General features: G+C 39.7%; 1 protein-coding gene across 1 annotated transcript in view; it reads right to left on the bottom strand.

The window, feature by feature from the left end:
• Positions 1 to 45: 45 nt before the first annotated feature.
• The window catches only part of LOC114570730 (torsin-1A), a 26,098-nt gene continuing 8,658 nt past the window's right edge, over positions 46 to 17,485 (bottom strand). Inside the window, exons 2-5 of the mRNA XM_028601225.1 lie at positions 2,871 to 3,136; positions 2,611 to 2,786; positions 633 to 757; positions 46 to 540 (exon numbers count right to left, since the gene is read on the bottom strand). Of these exons, the coding sequence (XP_028457026.1) occupies positions 296 to 540; positions 633 to 757; positions 2,611 to 2,786; positions 2,871 to 3,136 (812 nt within the window). The 3' untranslated portion in view covers positions 46 to 295. The remainder of the gene's footprint in view (positions 541 to 632; positions 758 to 2,610; positions 2,787 to 2,870; positions 3,137 to 17,485) is intronic.

Genomic DNA, 17,485 nt, shown 5'->3' with positions numbered 1-17,485 from the left:
TTTAATTTAATTTTTTATTTTAACATAATCACTCATCACATTTTATTAATTACTACACCTACACATAAACATTGGACCAATCCCTGCCCTGGACAAACATGGGCACACGCCCACCAGCTAAACAAACTACAGGTAGGCTGTAGGCCTAAATTTTAAAGGATAATTATTCCAGTCCAATGTAAGGATATATATTTACAATATTGACTTCCTCTCCTCAGTCATTTGGCTGAAAGTGTTTTCTTTGATAAAAAAAAAAGTGCACATAATAATCATATGCATCCATCAGATGTTATCATTAGATGTAGTTGTGATATCTTGTACATATCGTCTTGCAGCCACTGACAGAGAACACTTTGTCAGATCTAGGAAAATACAACAAATCTTTGGCCACTTTGTCTGCCATGTTCTGGTCTGGATGAAGTCCTTTGGCTTTCATCTCAGCCATGACACACTGGACGACGTGCCGGTACTCCAAAGGCAGGAACGGGACGAAGAAGTCCACCAGGTTATTGGTAATCAAACCTGAATGCCACAAGCCATCTACAGGAAGAAGATTAAGAGATACTAGTGGGCAAAAAAATCAAAGTAGAAGAATGGAATATTTGTCTGTGTGACAAAAAAAGTCTACTCACTGTTGCTGTTGAATACTGATGAAGAGAGCACTGTTTCCAGATCGTTTAGCTTTATTTCTTCTCGATCTCGTCCTGCTTTCCAAAAATCTAAAGCTGTCTGTGTGATGCTCTCCCCTCCAGCATTGCTAGAAAGAAGGTCAGAAACAGTAAAGTATACCCAAAGTACAATGAAATAATATCTTTTTTAAAGCTACATTATGAAAGAATTTCTCCCATCTAGTGGTGAAATTGTATATGACAACCAACTGAATTATACTTTCTAGCCCCTCCCAATCCTACGGTGGCGGTATTATTCCAAGAAGTACGACTTTGTCCGTGAGTGTTCCTTCCAGTGTAATAATAGTTTTACGTTTTTGTTATTTTGGTACCATTTCATGGCTAACATCAGCTATCAGGTTCCCAAACGAATTCAAGCTTTGTTAGTAAAGTATCAGCATGATCCTCCATCTTCAACAGGTTTTCAAATCTGCCAGCAGTTGCGCGCAATCTATCCCTGGCATTCGTCACGGTGCCACTGAGTGTAAAAGCGCGAAAGGCGGAGGTATGTCCCTCTTTGGCTAATGTATTTTAAAGATGGAGGCACAACATGGCAGAATACAAACAAGCGACTCGCTCGTATGTATTCTGAATGATTCTAAATGGGAGATTCTACGCTTATGAGAATACTTTGATTTGTTGGTGGAAGTAATTACACATGAATGAGCACATATTTGTGAAAGAACAAAGGGGTTTTTGATAAGAATCAACTCATAACATTACACAATGGAGCTTCAAACAGGACAATAAACAAATGAAAAATAAAACCTTGGGCTGACATTAATAAAAGATATTTCTGTCTAGCAACAGCAGCATTTTAATGCAGTTCTGTGTCCTTGTCAAGTAAATCTCTCAAAACACTGAAAATGATGGTTAACAATGCAAAATGTGCTCTGCAGTGTATTGATGTCTGTATTACACTGTACTGTTTCTATGTCACTCCTCTGTTGGATTTTCATCATGGAGGTTTTCTGCCTCAGCACATCAAGTGTAGTGTTGAAAGATGAAAGTATAAGCAAATCCACAAGGCAATAAAAAAATGTCTTGATTAGCAGAAACCATGTAAATCAGCCAAAAAACCAGTTGCAAACAGCTTCCTCCACATTTTTGTGAAGAGTATAAAAATGACATATTTATCTCTCTAGGCTCCACAGGCACCAGAGTGTTTAAAGTGTGGGGTAAAAAATGTCCCCGGAACTTAATGTAAACCCTATAGCGGTCAAAATACAAAGAGTTTCTCAAAACGTTCCTAGTCCCTGGGGGAAAGTCATTTGATACAGGCCTCTACTCACTATCACTTAATTTAGATAATGTACTTATAAAATACTTCATGCCAGTCCTTTATGACAGCATTTCTAAAACTGTAATAAACATCTCTCTCCCAGTGACTCTTTTCAGGAAGCTCACAATAATAGTATGCTCAGACTGGCTATTTCACATGACATGACTCCTCACATGTTTTGTACAGTGAATATCAGCTTCTGCCTTCCAACAGACGCTTTAGAGTTCATACTTTCAATCGCAACAGACTTAAAAACTCTTTCATACATCAATCTATCCTATTGTTAAACCAGCTACATTAAATCCAGTGAATATTTATTCAGGGTTATAAGTCTCCAAGACCTTGTCTGTGTGTATGTTCATGTCACTTTCTGTTGTTATACATGTTTGTTTCCTTACTTGGGTGTTTATATCATTTGTGGTAATGTTTTATGTATGTCTTTTGGTGCTATTCATATTAATTATTTCTGTATGTATATATATGTCCTCTTTTTATATGAGCTACCCAGGGATGCAAAAAGAATTTCTGGCTGACAATAAAAGTCGTATTGTATCGTATCGTATCCCCGCTGTTTACATAAACATTATAATTCCTCAGAATCTTGTCACTATTGTTTGTTTCTTCCCCAGATTGCCCCCCGCCTTCTGTTGTTCAAATAACCTGAGAAAGATGAAGATGGCTTTCCGATAGGAAACCCCATCCAGGTTGCTGTGGTACCCCAGGTACGGCTTTATGCTGTCAATCAAGCCAGGATGCATCTGGTCCATCTCATCAAAGATAAACATGGAGCATTCACAGTTTGTGACATTGTCTTTGATCCGCTGCTGTAGCTGAGTCTGAGGAGAAACAGTGGCATACTGAATTCATAGTTCAAACAGAAGAATGTCACTGTGTTTTAACGTGTCTACTTTTTATCATACCTTGTAGGTCTCAAATTGACTTTGAAGTGGGAAGTGAAGTTCAGAATTAAGCACATGAACGAAGCTGCTGTCCATTCCTTTCTTGTAAATTTTGGCAGCAATCAGCTTGCTAACAAAATTCTTTCCTGTTCCACTCGGCCCGTGCAGAGAGAGCACCAGGGGCTTCTTTGGGTTGTCATCTCTCATGAATCCATTCACAGCTTTCAGGATGACAAGTGATGCAATGTGCTGTCCGAACAGTTTGCTTTCCAGGTCAACCTTGAAACCTAAAGAGTGCACAGCAGAAAGCCAACAGGATAGTTCTAACTTAATTGAAAAGGTAATGACATGACCCAACAGCTCACTGCCAGAGGTTCAGAAACATAAATCATACACTACAATGACATCACAATGCACACAAATATCAAATAAAAAAAACATCAAGTAGCTTACATGGATTAAGTGTTTTACAAGCTTTCTTATTCTCGATCTGACACAAAAATTATTTAAACGGTGCCTGAAGGGGTCAAACTTTTATTGTTCAAACTGTTTCTCCTCAGTTTTCCTTTGGTTTTGAAGGTAAAGAATCACTTAAATGTAAATGGACTGTATTTATATAACGCTTTTCTAGTCTTAATGACTACTCAAAGTGCTTTTACATAGTACAGGAACCATTCACATACATTCATACACTGTGGCTACCGTACAAGGTGCCACCTGCTCAACAGATAACCATTCACACTCATTTACACTCCGATTGCGCAGCATCGGGAGCAATTTGAGGTTCAGTGTCTTTCCCAGGACACTTCGACATAGGACTGCAGGGCCAGGGATCGAACCCCCAACCTTCCAATTGGTAATTTACCACTCTACAACTGAGCCACTACCACTAACTGTCCTCTCTGTCGTCAACTTCTCTTTTCTTTGACCATTTCACTCTTTCATCCTGAGATTGCTCACCGTGTCAGGTTGCATTGACATTTTGTTAAGGGTGTTAATTAAATTGCATGTATGTATGTATATATAGTATGTGGGCTCTAGACTGTACATACAAGTAAATAATTACAGATGTGTGTCCCTTAAGTTGGTTTGAAACTAACTCTATATACACAGCACAACCGTCTTCACATTTACATGCCTCACACACTCACCTTCTGCATTGAAGGATATCCATTCAGAATCACAACTTTCACTCGGAGTGAAGAACTTCTCCCACTGATCCTTGAATTTTTTGAAGGGGTTAAACGTGTTCACCAGGACAATGGCTGAAAAAACAACGTGTAACAACAAATATATTTGTACTGCTTTCATCATTAAAACCAGAAGCCAGCCGTTTTTATCTTGTAAAACAATCCAAACACGGTAAGACCTCACTGACTCAGCAGACAGATAGCTTTTTAATAATGATAACTTCCGCAAGGCAAACTGGTTGAGCAACTTTTTATTTGTATGAGCTGTTGTCAACCTGCCCCTATGGTATGGTATGGAAAGTCGCCAAGCAAGCCTCAGAGCCCCAGAGGCGTCAGAAGCACCAGTTCACTCTGTGGTTTTTGGCATTTGTAACTTTGTTTATACATATGGGAATGTATGTATGTAATAAAGCACAATATTAACTAGTACAATAAGGGCCTTAAGGTAAGTGCGGATCAGGTTGGCTTATAACGAGTAGGGTAGGAACGGAAGATACATAGGTGCCCACCATCTCATTTTTAACATTGTCAAAATCACACTTGCCAGTAGAGGGCAGTTGCACACTGCATATGGGTTTCTATGTAGACAAAATAAGTGAATTTGGACTTTAACAAAAGGATTATCTCATTCCTCTTTCTTGATAATCGTGATCCTCATTTTTAGTTACTAAATACAGTTTACATGTGTAAGAGATTAAAAAAGGCATATCTTGTTGGTTGCATCAAGCTATATGGCACTGGTGGCTGTCATGTGATCAGTCTTTCATACAAGATTCTGACAAGATCGTGAAATGCAGAGGGGACTGTGCAAGAGACTTAAACAGTGTCTCTATAGTCCTTTATTAAAACACAGTGATGTTTACAGATATGCAAAGAAATGCATGAAGAAGGTAATTTAGCACCACACGTTACATGAGTGTCGGGGGCATTTTGGATACAGATAACTTTTCCAAATAAATACAGGACCATCTAAGTTAAGTAGTTAATGTAAACATTATTAAGCCTTTACTTACTTTACTAACTAAACTTACCGGTATATCACTTCTTTCATATGAATGTGCCCTCAAAGTTATTTACCAACTAAAACAAATGCAAAAGCAAATTAATGAAAATAAATTTAAAAAAAACACACAAGGCAAACCACCACTTATTGCCTTAAAGACTATGAAGAGGTCATATATTATGTAGTGTAACAAGTTAGCAAAATATTTTTTACAAAAATCTAGCTCAACAACAGTTGTTAAGATGCTATGATTTAAAGCTACAGACAAAAAAAAAAAAAAAAAAAAAAATGACGCAGGAAACCGTTCCCAAAGGAAAAGCTACAATAATAAAAGCCCCATCCCTCTCTAAACCATTTCTTTGTCAGTTTCCCTGCTACAGTCTTGGCAGGACTGTACTACCAACACCTCAATAGGAACTGCCTTCCTATTGAACTCAGAGAAAGCACCAGCTATCTATCATTTAAAACCACACCCAAGAGATGGATTAAAAACAATCAAAACTGCAATCGTCACTAGCTGGTTTACCTCATCCTAGGTACTGCCCTTCTTTGTATTGTACTTATTTTTTATTTTATTTGTCCCTTTCTCTTTTCTCTTCTTTTTTCTTTTTTAATTTGCTTTCTTGTATTTTTATTAATGTAATATGATGACGTGTTGACCTGCCAAGGGACTACAGATGAAAATGAGCTTTTTTGCTAACTCTGGCACATTTACATTTTGAGTGTAAACAAAAAATGTCAATTAATGTGCATTATCCCTTTTTAATAAACAAATAAAATAAACTTGCATTGTCCTCCTCAAGCCTCCATCAATTAAACAGCATCCTGAAAGCAATGCATACCTCTGGATCAGTTTTGTACCTCTGGATCAGTTTTGTGAAAGGAATGCACCTAAGCAGCCAAATATGAACCAAACACTGAACGGGTTAAGTAAGGTTGAGATTGTGACTTTAATGATAAATAATGCCCTGTCTTTAGCCCAATTTTGATTGCAGCATTAGAGTATGTGATAGGTTTGATCACTATTAAAGACCTCTATAGAAAGTTAAACATACAGTGAGGTTGTGCATGTGCATGTAGTATCTCACAAAAGTGAGTACACTCTTCACATTTTAGTAAATATTTCATTATATCTTTTAATGGGACAACACTGAAGAAATGACACTTTGCTACAATGTAAAGTATTAAGTTTATAGCTTGTATAACAGTGTAAATGTGCAGTCCCCTCAAAAACACACAGCCATTAATGTCTAAACCGCTGGCAACAAAAGTCAGTACACCCCTATGTTAAATTCCCATAGAGGCAGGCAGATTTTTATTTTTAAAGGCCAGTTATTTCATGGATCCAGGATACTATGCATCCTGATAAAGTTCCCACATCATCACATGCCCTTCACCATATAGAGATTGGCATGGGGTACTTTCCATAAAATCATCTCTCAATGCAAATCAAACTAGGGTTTATTAACGGACATAAAACCATGCCAATCTCTAGGTATGGTGAAGGGTATGTGATGATGTGGGGCTATTTTAATTCCAAAGGCCAAGGGAACTTTATCAGGATGCATAGTATCCTGGATCCATGAAATAACTGGCCTTTAAAAATAAAAATCTGCCTGCTGCTATGGGAATTTAACATAGGGGTGTACTGACTTTTGTTGCCAGTGGTTTAGACATTAATGGCTGTGTGTTGAGTTACTTTGAGGGGACAGCACATTTACACTGTTTTACAAGCTGTAAACTTAATACTTGAAGTGTCATTGTTTCAGTGTTGTCCCATTAAAAAATAATGAAATATTTACTAAAATGTGAGGGGTGTACTCACTTTTGTGATATACTGTACATGTCAGACCCTTAGGTCCCACTGAACCAGAGGTTTTAAGTCCACTAGAAGCATAAGGGAACATTGTATTGTAGCTTTGACATTTCTAATTCAGTACTGGCCAACAATTACTCTTGACCTGGTTATATTTGGGAAGTCTGCCTTCTTAGAGAGCTTGGGCTGTGTCAGGAAAAGCCCACTGAGACAATGTATGCGATATCGGGCTAAACAGCATAATCTTGACATGACTTGATATATTTGAAATGTCAGACTCAAAAACTTCTGTAGTTATTTTGACAATGTGAGGTAATGCACTCTTTTTGCTTTGGGTCATAAGGTCATCCTCTCTGGGAACCCTTTTATTTCATGACTATGTTTTTACAACATAATCATATGCCTTCTTACAATAGACAAGCCTGAGACAGAGAGGCTTTATAGATACCAAATGTTTCCTCCAGTACCTCACCCTCTTTGCAGCCTCTGCAGCCCCGGGCTCTCATAGGTTTTGACACACTTTGAGGATAGGATGTGGATGGTGACATCGTAACTAAAAACAGTTTTGAAGCTAATCTTACAGCTGGATATGTAGTCAATACATGGACATAATACAATGTTTATTAAGAGATAGAGCAAAAGCAAAAAGGTCAGCTTTGTTGTGGGAAAACATTGAATACTCAAAAATTATAAATTCCGGACTCTTATAAGTAGTTAGTGCTATTTTAAAAGGTGTCACCCATGTTTTAAAGTGCTCATATTACGCTCATTTTCAGGTTCATAATTGTATTTAGAGGTTGTACCAGAATAGGTTTATGTGGTTTGATTTTCAGAAAACACCATATTTTTATCGTACTGCACATTGCTGCAGCTCCTCTTTTCACCCTGTGTGTTGAGCTCTCTGTTTTAGCTACAGAGTGAGACATCTTAGTTCTGTTCCATCTTTGTTGGGAGTTGCACATGCGCAGTAAGTACTGCTAGCTAGTCAGTTGCTGAGTAGGAAGGAGTACCACGCTAGCAGCTAGGCGAGCATTATAACGTGTGTTACAAAGTGACACACGTTCATCACGGAAGTACAGTAGAGCTGTTTGGAGCCGTTTGTGAACAGTGTTTTCTGTAAGTCCCTTTGGGTTGGACTTTGGGCTTTTTCACTTTGTAAACCTATAACGTGCACAAAAAGATATATAACACAATAAAGGAAAGGGTAAAAGCCAAAAAGCATTATATGAGCACTTTAAACTAACTCAGTAAGTGAAGTAAAGAGCAGTGATAAATTCCAATCTGGCTCTAGATATGTCTCCCTCCATAGCACTCGGACTCCCAGGCTCTGTGGCGCTAACTCCTGATCAGGATGGTGGTCGTAAATCTGCCAGCGCAGACTGTCTCCTGAGGCACAAGGCAAACAAAGGACCTTCGTTTTCTGCTGCTGCTGGTGTTTTTCCTTCCTCTCCTCCAGCCTGTCATTGTGGCGGCGTGTCCTTCCTGGTGTGGACGAGGTCAGATGTGTGTTCCTTGTCTTCCAGGATCAGGGCTCTTCCTCGAGTTCCTCAGGGTGGCTCTTCGGGGAAGGGAAAAGGCACAGCGAGGGGACGGTGACTCCTGACGATGCCCAGACTCCCCTCGTGGGCCGAGATAACTCTGAGGGAAAGGAGGGATTTGAGCTACCTTCGATAATGCTGTGAAAGCTGTGAAAAAAGGCTTGAAAGCAGCCCTACACCCGCTCTGTTGTCCCTGCTTGAAGCACTTCCCTGTGTTATCTACGCAAGCACTTTCTGAAACACCAGATATCTCGTTTTTTTTCCCAAGAAATTTATGGAGTAACAAACTTTTAAATGAGGTTCTATGCACTATTCCTTTCATGACTTTAGATGACTGGCTTGAAAAAAGGCTTGCTTCCAAGCAAGTCTTTGGTCTGGTCTTTGGTCATTAAATTAAAGTGCTGGACAAATTACTTCTACTTAACTCTAGGGCCTAAGAAGTCTGGGCATCTTCTCAATGATCATCAAGTGGGGGGAAAATAACTTTGCCGGCAGAGTGTGTCTATTCACTGTGGATGTTGGAAAAGAATTTGATGACTGACAAAATATTTCGTCTTAAGATGTTTAATGTGAAAAAATGGTATCATGTGCCTGAGTGGAGGTCTTTTATTCCCACTAATTTCTCCAATGCTGGTTCATTCAGTGGTTAAAGAATTTGAGAGGAAACTTGTGGAGGAGTTAGAGCATTAAAGGGGGAAAGTGAGGGGGCAGGTCAACCTCTAATCTCACTATAAACAGAGGGCACTGCCACCACACACTGACCCCCACTCCCAATCTGTTCACCTCATCTAACCCTTGCCTTAACCCCCACCCTGTGGCAGCTCGGACTGGATGGCCACTTAAAAGAATCAAACCAGGGCCAAAACACATCCTGTGAAGTAAACAATGAGAAGATCTGCAGAGAGAAGATCAGGAGGAGTTCAGAGACTTGATTGGTAGGATAGATAGATACAAGTTAGATATATAGCAATGAATGCCTTGTGTTAAAATATAACAGACAGGAGTGTGCAGTGCAGTTAGTTTGTTTTTTAATTGTTATACCCCTTAACACCACCAGGTGGGGCTCACTGCGTTTGTCTGCTAACGGGTTTTTCCTGTTACAGTAATGTCTTTTGGGCAGTGCAGATTGCTGAACACACAAATTACTAAATTACAGTAACCACTGGGGTAATGGAATTTACAAGAAAAATAGACACAATACTTGGGCTATGAAAAAAACTGAATCAAGTACAGTGATCATTCAAAAAGCATGTTTTAATTCATTTTCTAATAAAATGAGATTGCGGTCTAAAAGTCTATCCTCTGTCAGCACCCCTCCCACTTTGATTTCCTGTCTTTCACACTGTTAGTTTTCCCACCAAAATGCATCAGACTAAGTTGTATTTAGAGTGTTGTGTGATGCAACAGTTCAATGGTAATCTTCCTTTGGCTCTTTTTGCTATGCAATATATGAAGTAAGACCAGGGGGGCTTTTTTGTCAACATGCTCTTGGGCAACAGTATGAATAGCGAATGCAATATAAGACCAAAATGTCTATATATATACTATATATATATATAGATCTATATACAATCTATACTATAAATGTTGATCTTTCTTGCCTTTTTATAGCTGTTCGTATCGACTTTTTTTCATATCAACAATGGATCAAATAGCCAGTGGTAAACGGTGGAAAAACGTTCACTGGTTTATTGGCATTTCTTTAAACCAGTCACAATCATCATGGGTGGCGCTAAAAGTTTTGTGACTGCATCTTGTACAGTTGTGATGCTATCGAGTTGACAAAATCTGGCCACAGACAGACAGATGGAAATATAAACATCTACAGAAATACGCAAAACAGCTTCTGGGTTAGTTCCCGCGTGTCTCCAGGATCACATTTTGCCATGATGACACACATATACACACACACACACACACACACATACATACACACACACGGTAAAACAATACCAGCGTCACATATGCGGCTGGTAAATATAGCAACAACTGCATCTTTCCGATTTTCATCAGCATTTATCAACTAAAGAGCCCATGCTGCGCTACCTTCAAGTGGCAAAAAAAAACAACAGTTAATGCAGGTTTAAGAAATTGTGTGAAGTGTTTTATGTGAAGTCAGAGTGACTGAATATACTATAGAGGTTACCCATTGTCAGAAAAGTGTTTCAGTCTGCTATCTGAAATGGATAGTGGTCACTAAAGGATCTTTCTTTGCTTACCACTAGATCCTCACCACAGGGTAGACCCATTAACCCATCTAAAATATGGCACAAATCACCCAAAACACTGGAGAAAATACATCTTCACCAAGAGAATTCAAACCAACTATGTCTGTGTTTGTGTCTTCCCTCAGTTTTGTTATTTCGTCCTTTATGGACTGTGGGTGAAAGGAGTCCATTAAACAGGCCAAGAAACAGCTTAGAGAGGAAGGAAGAGTCCATTTTACACAGATAACTGGGAACACCTGCTCTCAGATCTGTACTACTGTACTACCAGCATGAAAAGTAATTCAAAAACAGCGTGTTCCAATGAGTGAGAAGTGTTTTGGCTGCCAAATAATGTCAAGGCAATGCTGGCCCTCCAAGGGGTTTCCTGCGGCACCCCGCAGAAAGCGGCATGCTCCACAGCAAAAACAGGGAACACAGCATTCCCAGCATGCAACAGGACAATACTGAGCGATAAAGAGCTTGCTGGAGCTCTACTTGAAGACCGAGAGAGAGAATACATTTCTACAGCACAATCACTGCCGTCATCCAACAAACATGCCGTCCCTATTGTGTCAGGAGCCCCTGCAGTCCACTATGCAAACATCCCCTCTGTACCCCATCATGACTATATTCAGACCCTGAGCAGGAAGTGATTTCATATCCAACATCCGCCTCAGCCTTCCTCCTCTCTCAGGTGGTGAACGTTTCCAGACTAAGGGGGGCAAAGTTAGACTTAGATAATGAAACCTCAATATAATGTTTTTCACAGTGCTTTCTCGCAGATTCATTCTTTATATCCTGAAAACATGTATACGTGTGACCTGTGTGGCACACTCGTGAGCTACAGTGTGTCAACCGCGTGTTATTTTTCACTTTTACCTGTAGGGGCTGTACTCGACATTCAGAACTTCAAAATAAACAAATATTTGCTATGTTAAGATATAGTGAAGTAATGGGGGGATTAAAGTCACACTCCCTCTGTGTGTGTGTGTTATAATCCAAACCTCTCTGTTCTTTCTTTTGGTAGCCAGTCTGGCCGCCTGTGCACGTGAGTCCCTCCCATTGGTGGTGCTAATGCAGTATTTTCAGTATTTTGAGTACAGCACCTTTAAATGTAAAGCTGCTAAATTATATATATATATATATATATATATATATATATATATATATATATATATATATATATATATATATATGTTTTATAGCTACAAGATACAGTATATTACAGTGTGAAACAATGAGAAAGGGATTGCTTGTAGTGCTGAACCTACAGAGAATTATCACCTGAATCTGCAGTTTGGCAGATTTGTTGTAACAGTATGAATAATGTAAATGTCTCTTGGTGTTAAAGTCGTTTTAGAATATTAACCTTGAACCAACCAGCATAATATCCACTGTGGGCCTGTCCCATTGGCAAACACATTCAACTCCACTGTTTACAACAGAAATTGAGCCAAGGAACCTGCAGGGAACTAATAAGCTGACGAAAAGGACCGACATGCTTGGCTGACAGTTGTAAAATCTTATGGAGGGAGCTACAGTATAAGGTTCAAGCTGGGTCAAAGCCAAAAAACATTAATGGCACTGCAATAGAACATACTCACATACTCACCCACATGGACAACTGTGTTAACACTCCTTGTACACACACTTTGTACAAGATTTGTAACCTCTGTAACTTTAATTTGAAGAAGAAAAAACATAATTTTTTCACAGTACAACAACACTTTTGGGACATAATATGTTTATGGAAGAAAATGAATCACTCTTCTGCTTCCAGGTTGAGAGACCAAGCTCCAAAACAAGCCTTAAGTCGGTGTGAACTAATCCAGTCCGTTTGTGAAAGCCCTTAAACTGAACAGTGGTATAATTTATTGTTTTAAAATGCCTAAAAACATGACAAATTTGACTTAAAATCCATGGGCAATGACCGCAATGAAAGAAAAATACTATGAGGAAATGCATTACAAGCATATAAAACGTGATTATTGGCTAATTGTAAGGCTTGGAAATGTAATAGAGATTATAAATGTGTTTGATTTCTTTGAATGACTCTAGTCTGTGAGGTGCCGTAAGGTCGCATGAGCAAAGAGGAGACAGCGGAGACAAAAAGGCTGTTTTATCAAGAATAGGAGCAGTGAAAGGACAGGGACAAACCAGCCAAACACACCTGTGGGGACCTTCAAGGTAACTGGCTCTTTCAATCTTTGTTTGCATGTGTGTGTGTGTGTGTGTGCGTGTGTGTGTGTGTGTGTGTGTGTGTGTGTGTGTGTGTGTGTGTGTGTGTGCGAGAGTGTCCTTGTGGTCTAAAAGCTAAACAAACACACTAAATCGGGGTCAGAGATTCTTCAAACAGGTGTCTTGAGGGCAAGAGACAAGTCTCTGCTGGTACAAAATGGCCACAAACATGATGAAAGGAAACTTACAATTCAAACAAACCAGTTAATCACCAGAATGTGTGATTATATTGTTACATAACTTCTAACAATGTGAATTAAGCAGAACTACAACTGGATCAGACGCAGGAGTGAACTAACTATCTGCCATCTGTGAATCCCTGCTGTGAGAGGGGCTTGGGAACAACCTGCCACGGACAGAGACGTGAAGGATGAAATGAGGGGAACCCAAAATAAATGAAAGGAGGAAGCAACAGCAGGTGGGGGTGAGAAAACAAACAAACACAAGGCTAGTTTTACACCCACCTGCTCCACCGGCTGTCCTTTATCAGCTACTGACAGAACAGAGCAGAGTTTAACAACTGGAAAGTGGATGGAATAATTATCACTAAAAAGAGCTGGTGAACATAGTGGAGCATAGAGCAGCTAAAAAGCCAAATATGTCCTGCAGGAATTGGTGGAGACCAAAACAGAGCTGAAAGAAGAGTTATTATTACACATTATTATTAGGATTATTTCTGATAGTCAAATTAATGTTCAAATCAATAAATGGTGTTCCATTGTTGTCTTACATTAGATCAAACTTTTTATATGTGTAAAACAAAAACGTAATATTACATGTACAATATTTACCTCTGAAATGTGGTTTCATAAAATGAACGGACAACACATTAAAGTAGTTGTCCACCACTGGAGCATAATAATAGCTTTTAACATTTAATCCCAACTTCTTGAAATTAAATCAAATATTATTAATTATAGTCATAATTTTATTTTATAATATTATAATATTATAATATTCAAAATGTTTCAATACCCAAGCAGCTGTGGTGTAAATTAGACTATTCTTAATTATGCACATTCACATTTTAGTACCATTTTATCTGTTAATATCTTTTTTAATGGTTAATAAATAATGTATTAATACTAAATAGATCCGTAAAAAGGCATTTATAAGAACTTCTTTTTGGTTGCCACATTGCGAAAAACTCATCCAACTGTTTTATCCTCCTCCAGCACAAATAGTTGATAAAAAGAAAGAAAGAAATATTACATCAAGTACCAGAACCAAAGAGGATTTTCATGTGGTCTGCTCAGGTGGAGGAACTGTCTCAAACAGATAAGTAGCCTACTCTCAGCGCATGCACGCACACACACACACACACACACACACACACACACACACAGTGCATCACTATCCCACTAAAAGCTGTGAAGAGACACTGAGGGATTCGATAGGTACCAAAGGCTCAGCTGTGAGATAAGAGTTAATTGCTTTAAGTTTTCTGACGAAGACTGAGAGCAAGAGGTCGCTAAAGCCGTCTGCAACCTTTATACCTCGCAACTCTGGGAATCCTTTTCATTTACTCTCCCTTTGCCCTCACACACACACACACACACCCCCACGCGCACGCACAACACACACACACACACACACACACACACACACACACACACACACACACACACACACACACACACACACACACACACACACACACACACACACACACGCTGTGCAGAGAGAAGGAGTCACAAACACAGAGTGCTGAGTGAACTGTGAAAGTGGCAGCCGAGGGTCCGAGACGCTGATAAGAGCTGCTAGCGAGGCTGGTGATCAGTGTTCAAACGCCATCTGGACAAGTGTGGGTCTGGATGTTTGTGCTCCTGTTTAAACTCACCATCCCCCTCACTGCTAGGATTAACTGCCACACATCATGTCCACACGAATACCAACACAAGTAGAAATTCTGCATACATATGAAAACTTTGGTCTGATGCAAATACTGATGCATCAGTGTTAACAAACCCTACATTTGTTATTAGATCCTTTAACATGCTAAGTATGGCTAAGGGCAACCTCTGGCTAGGATAACAGAAAAAGTTTTTTTTTATGCATTACTGTGAAGTGGTGAAAGAAATACTCAGATCTTTTACTAAAGTGAAAGTAGCAATACAGTGCAGAAATACTCTGTTACAAGTAACAGACCTGCATTCACAACTATATATGTATTAGCATCAAAATATACTTAAAGTACTAATAGTAAAAGTACTCATGCAAATTGGGCCATTTCAGAACAATATATATTAAAGTTATGTATTAATGTGTTCATTACTTTAATGGTGCAGCTGGTAAATGTGGAGCTCATTCTAATCACTTAACATAATGCTGGGTAGTACTATATCAATACATTTTAATGGATTAGTGAACTATATTTTTTTATTAATAATCTGAATATGTAAAGTAACAACAAATCATCAAACAAATGTAGTGGAGTAAAAAGTACAATATTTCCCTCTGAGATGTAATGGAGTATGTTAAGTATAAAAAAGTAGCAGAAAATGGAAACACTCAAGTAAAGTACCCAAGTACCTCAAAGTTGTACGTAAGTATAGTACTTGAGTAAATGTACTTAGTTACTCTCCACCACTGTTAGGGTGGGGGAAGGTTATGGTTTAGTTCAGTGGAGTGTGACGGCGACATCCACAGTCGTGTTAGGCCCCCTTTGTGCCCGTTAGCCTCTGATGGCGCCTTTTCATGTGAGAGACGGTTCATTTATCAAGCTGATAAATCCCTGAGCACAGACTGACAGGCTCTCTGGGAAGACGGATGGGCCTGCAGAGACTTGTTAAAAGGGGGGAACTTTACCGTGCTCCTTTGGCTAGGAGCAGACTGGGTAGGCGCTCTGGAGGTCATCGTCCCACACATTAGCGGCCTTTAAATCTTACCAACAGTCACAAAACGCAACAGGCATTCATATAATTTCTGAGAGGGGAAACCTGAACTCATATTAATGTGTGTGCATACATGATTGAACTGAGGGGGGGGTTCCCTGTATGGGATTTCAGCACTTCATTACGTTTTTCATTGAGGGTTTTGCTGCTTGCGAGATTTGTTTTTTAGTGTATGCATTACATGCTGGGAAAAGGTGCAGATGGTGCCAATGACAGAGACCCAAGAGGATGATTAAGAGGGGGCAAGACAGAAACATGAATATGTGCATCCGTGGAGCAGGAAACACAGTCATTGGGGCTTGTTTTGTGTCCTTGAATGCAACCTAATCCGGACCCAGTGTGGTCGAGGAAGACTTGAATTTATTTTTCTTGAGTTATTTTCAAAAATAAACTGGCAGCAGGGTTGGCGAGCCTGTCTGTGTACCTCCTGTGGTGAATTATAGACTAGAGTGTGGTGCATATCAACTCTCTTTCACTACACATACACAATTCTTTGTGCAAAGGTTTCCCCCTGCAGAAACCACAACAGAAGGTATCTATTTTGCACCTTTTCGCTGTTAGCAGAACAGCTACAGATCACCGGGCAATGTTACTGCCCAAACAGACCACCTTCTTTGCTTAACGGCTCTCTTACATCACAGATTTCTAATTCCACTGCTCTCCTGCACAGCGTGGTTTTGAACCTCTTTTATTCCCATCTCAGTCCACCCTTCCCTCCTGTTCATCTACTCATCTATCAGCCCACATTAGACTCATATATTATTGTAGCGTTAACGCAGGGAAGCACCCGTCAGCCGGAAGATCTGCTTCTGGAGATTGAGCCAGTAACTAAATGGCGCTTCCTGTCTCCCACCCCTTACTCCCCTTCTAATGTTGCCTACAGAACCATTACATCAACATTAAAAGCCTCATGCTTTAACCTTGCTAAATGATATATATCCATTCAAACTGTAGATTAGAGCTGTATGCTTATATAACCTACAATAAAAAACAAAAACATGTCATTTATGCTGTAGCAAATGTATTATGCAGTCAACCAACTGTACCTGTACAGTGGCTGGGATGGAAGAAATACTGATATTTTCCATTATGGAAACAGCCAAGGTTAGCATATTTTACTAAAAGAAGTCGTTTGCATGATGAACATTTGTCACATTGAAATGAATCGTGACAAAATAAACAGACAAGGGGAAAGTACAGACCTTGCGAACAGCAAACCCAACGTGAGACACCCTCGTTCAGCTCTGCCAAATACATTTTGCTAACTGACATTGCCCACCACAGTCCCTGCGGCAGAATGCCATATGAATCAGAGGTCACAGGTCACAGCAGGTTTGCATTGAATCAAGCGCAAAGTACACGCCGACACAATGTTACAGACGTATCCTCCACTTCTCACCACCGATGCATCTAGATTTAAGTCAAGGGATCGAGGAGAAATTTAAGTTTGGGCCAAACAGGGCGGATAATCACAACCAGGCTGGCTTTGGCTGAGTGAAGTCGCAGACAATGAGGATCAATGAAGGGCAACAATTGGAAGATGTTGCTCGCTTGATGTTAAATGGCGGGGTTAACCTAACTGATGTGCATGGAGAAAAGGTTGGAGCAGCAAATCTCGCCCGCTTTTCTTAGCGTTGGTCAGGGTGGGGCCGAGCGGAGAGGCGAGGGGTGAGCAAGTGTGCAGGAATGAGATAAATTCAGAGGGGAGTCGAGAGGAAGCGCTCTCACATCACTTCCTCTCTTTGTTTTA

Source organism: Perca flavescens, chromosome 16, assembly GCF_004354835.1.
Source record: "Perca flavescens isolate YP-PL-M2 chromosome 16, PFLA_1.0, whole genome shotgun sequence".
Lineage (NCBI taxonomy): Eukaryota > Metazoa > Chordata > Actinopteri > Perciformes > Percidae > Perca > Perca flavescens.
This window is presented reverse-complemented; position numbering and strand designations above follow the sequence as displayed.